Below are 3,427 nucleotides of genomic sequence, written 5' to 3'. Positions count from 1 at the left end.
AATCTATTCTACATTCTGTCTGAGATTCCTCCGGGATATTTCATCCCCAATGAAAGATGAAACTTTAAATAAATTACTAAGCTCTCTGTGCCTCCTTTTCCTCTTCTGTGGGCTGAGGATAATAGCTGGACTTAGGTCCTAAGGTTGTTGCAATGATTCCTGAGAATCTGCATGGAAACTACTTGGAGCAGAGAGTAAGCACTCGGTAAGGGAAGGCTCTTCTTTGGATTGAGTGCTGAATCCATTCAGACACATTTGGCTACACGGAGAGAATGGGCTACTTGTGGGTTCAAACATAAGGACATCATGTATTTAATAAGAGGTCCAGAGGAGATTGCTTCATCAGGCTGGTTCAGGACTCGCAATGTCATCAAGGACCAAGATGCCCTCAACCCTGCTATCCTCGTCACGGTGGCTTGTCTCCCAAGCTTTGGGACCTCAGAGTGACAAGATGGCTATTGCAATGGCAACATCACCTGCCAACCCAAGTCCAAGGCAGACTTTCCCTTACACTTCATGGGCCAGACCGGGTCATGTAACCACCCTTCCTTAGTCCCTGACCAAGAGCAGAGTCGACGCGATCCATTTCGAGCAGCCCTGCTCCGTGTCCCGGGACGTGGCTGCCTGGACAACTGGGGGTTGCATTGTCAAGAGATCAGGGTCTGCCGCAGGCGCCTACTGTGTGCTGGGCATTGGGTGAGGCGCTGGGACTGCAGAAGGGCGCGAGGCGGGTGATGTTCAGTGCCGACACTATCCCAGCGGGCGAGGGGCAGACAGGGATGAATGAGACCTAGAAAGACAGCAAGGCTTGTCATTTATTTGCAGTGTTTCTGGCCGGAGACAGCAGTCACACAGCAGCTGGCCCTGCCCTTTTGGTGCTTCTAGCCCAGAGCAGGGGGAGAAGGGAAATAACCAAATTAACCATCAATCAATAAACAAACAAATGAGATCTTTTTAGCTTCTCCAGGGTTGGGTGGTGGCACCTCCAGGCCTCTGCCTCAGGTCACTGCCCGCCCAGGTCTCGTGACTCAGACAGCTCGGCACTAGTGTGATCAATGGGGACTCCCTTGGTCCAGGGCCTGGCTGCCTTCCAGCTCATCCTGGCACAGAGCGACTTACTGAACCAAACGTGGCTAAACAGCCACAAACAGGGAGATTTCTCTTCCCAGCCCTGTTACAGCCTTGACCTCTCCTACCTTCTCCCCCATCACCTCCACCCACACCCTCCAGGATCTCCAGTGGGGGGCCCTCAGATCCCGTGCAACTCCAGGGCAGGGCCCAAAACAGGCTTTAGCTGGGAAACATTCACCAAAAGAACAGAGAGAGAGAGAGAGAGAGAAGGAAAAAAAAAATCTTTCAGTCGAGGAGGGGCGGTGATGATAATGATGGGGAAATTCTCTTCTACAGGGACAATTTTAGTTTCTGTTGCCATGTACTTCGCAAATCGTGGGAAATACCGTTTCGTTTCTGCTGCGTACATTTCACAGTTGCAGGGAAGAAGTCAACGCTGCTTGGAAACATCAGACAGTTCCTGATTTCCTGACGAGCCTCTCAGTTTCTGCAGGCTCAAGAGTTGAAGGCTGCCTTCCCCAGCTCTGCTCAGAAGAAAAAATAATGAAGATAAAGCAAGGAAAAACAAGGGGTGTTCTTTTGCCCAGCCCAAGTTGAACACACCAGTGACAAATGAGTTAAGGACTGCCGAGGAGTGCAATCATTTCCCAAATGCAAATGAGTTCTCAGTAAGTCAGGCCAGCTGCCCGGGGACTCTTTTCCTCATTGGGAGTACCAGGAGCAGCTTTCAGAGAAAAGGAGAGGCATCTCTACCCTTGGCATTGCCCAGAAGAGCTGGACAACAGAACTCAACGCGGGACACGCAGGCCAGGGCTCATTTCTTCAAACCAAAATATTCCCTTCTTTATAGTCCTGGGTGAGCCACTCCTGATGGTCCAAGTCAAAAGTTCCCCAAAGGAACCCCTTGCTGTTAGAAGCAGATCTCACCAGAGGACCCGGGTTCAAGGTCCGATTCAAACATAACGGATATCAGGTTAAGTCAGGGCCCCAGAGCTTTGCCAAATCATGTGCCTGCCACGAAGCACTGGAAACACAGCCTGAAGAAACAAAGAGGGAAATGCTTAGGACCCCTGGTCTGAATCCCAGCTCTGCCGCTGATATACGTCGTACCTTCATTTTTCCCGGCTTTCGGACACTGTTGTCACCCTAGAGATCAGCTGTGTGGGTTCAATTCCCAGTCCCACCAACCTCCCACTTCCCAACTCAGCCGCTCAACAGACTGAGCCACCCACGCGGCCCCTGCCTCCGGACTCCTTGTATTAAAAGATAATAGGGGCACCAGGGTGGCTCAGCGGCTGAGCGTCCACTCTTGGTTTCAGATCAAGTTATGGTCTCCCATTTGTGAGATCGAGCTGCACATCTGCACGCTCAGCGCAGAGGCTGCTTGGAATTCTCCCTCCCTCTCTCTTTCTCTCTCTGCCCCTCCTGCACTTACACATGCTCTCTCAAAAATAATTAAATAAACTTAAAAAAAAGATAATAAAATGTCCTTATTCTTTAAGCCTATTGAATCACACTTCCTTTATTTGCAGCCAAAGGTATCCTAACTGATAGGGCTCATCGTCCCTAGATTTCTCCCCACTCAGATGAACTGATTCTTCTAATGCAAGGAAGACCAAACACCCAGTTTGCATGGGACAATCCCAGTTTGTGCCTGTTGTCCCCAAATAATTATTAATAACATCGCACTTCGAATGACTGTGATCACCCTATCCTTTGGAATAAGCACGGCGCTCTTTCTAATTCTCTGTGAAAATGCAAATTCTCCAGGGGTGCCTGGGTGGCTCAGTCGGTTGAGCGTTGAGTATCAGACTTCGGCTCAGATCATGATCTCCTGTTTGTGAGTTCAAGCCCCACGTTGAGCTCTCCCTCCCTCTCTCTCTCTCTCTCTCTCAAAAATAAATACTATTTTTTTTAATGTTTAATTTTGAGAGAGAGAGAGAGAGCATGAACAGGGGAGGGGCAGAGGGAGAGGGAGACCCAGAATCTGAAGCAGGCTCCAGGCTCTGAGTTGTCAGCACAGAGCCCGACGTGGGATTCAAAATCATAGACCGCAGGAGATTGTGACTTGAGCTGAAGTTGGATGCCCAACCGACTGAGTCACCCAGGTGCCCCAAAGATAAATGAACATTTAAAAAAAATTTTTTTTTTTAATTTTTAAAGATGCAGAATGGTGGAGGGCACTTGTTGGGATGAGCACTGGGTGTTATATGGAAACCAACTTGACAATAAACTATTTAAGAAAATAATGATAAAGATGCAGAAGCCCCAGAAAGCTACCACTCTCCACCACATTGCTTTCCCAAGGAAACAAAGACCTTAGTTTATAACACGAAGCCTGGATTGGAGGTAAAAT

General features: G+C 49.0%; 1 protein-coding gene across 1 annotated transcript in view; it reads right to left on the bottom strand.

Moving 5' to 3' along the window:
* The window catches only part of PREX1 (phosphatidylinositol-3,4,5-trisphosphate dependent Rac exchange factor 1), a 181,688-nt gene extending 180,480 nt beyond the window's left edge, over positions 1 to 1,208 (bottom strand). Inside the window, exons 1-2 of the mRNA XM_077778338.1 lie at positions 1,197 to 1,208; positions 680 to 790 (exon numbers count right to left, since the gene is read on the bottom strand). Coding sequence (XP_077634464.1) covers positions 680 to 790; positions 1,197 to 1,208 — 123 coding nt within the window. The remainder of the gene's footprint in view (positions 1 to 679; positions 791 to 1,196) is intronic.
* Positions 1,209 to 3,427: the final 2,219 nt, after the last annotated feature.

Source organism: Crocuta crocuta, unplaced genomic scaffold, assembly GCF_008692635.1.
Source record: "Crocuta crocuta isolate KB4526 unplaced genomic scaffold, BGI_CrCroc_1.0 scaffold27, whole genome shotgun sequence".
NCBI lineage: Eukaryota > Metazoa > Chordata > Mammalia > Carnivora > Hyaenidae > Crocuta > Crocuta crocuta.
The sequence above is the reverse complement of the archived record's forward strand: the minus strand, read 5'-3'. Positions and strand labels throughout refer to the sequence as shown.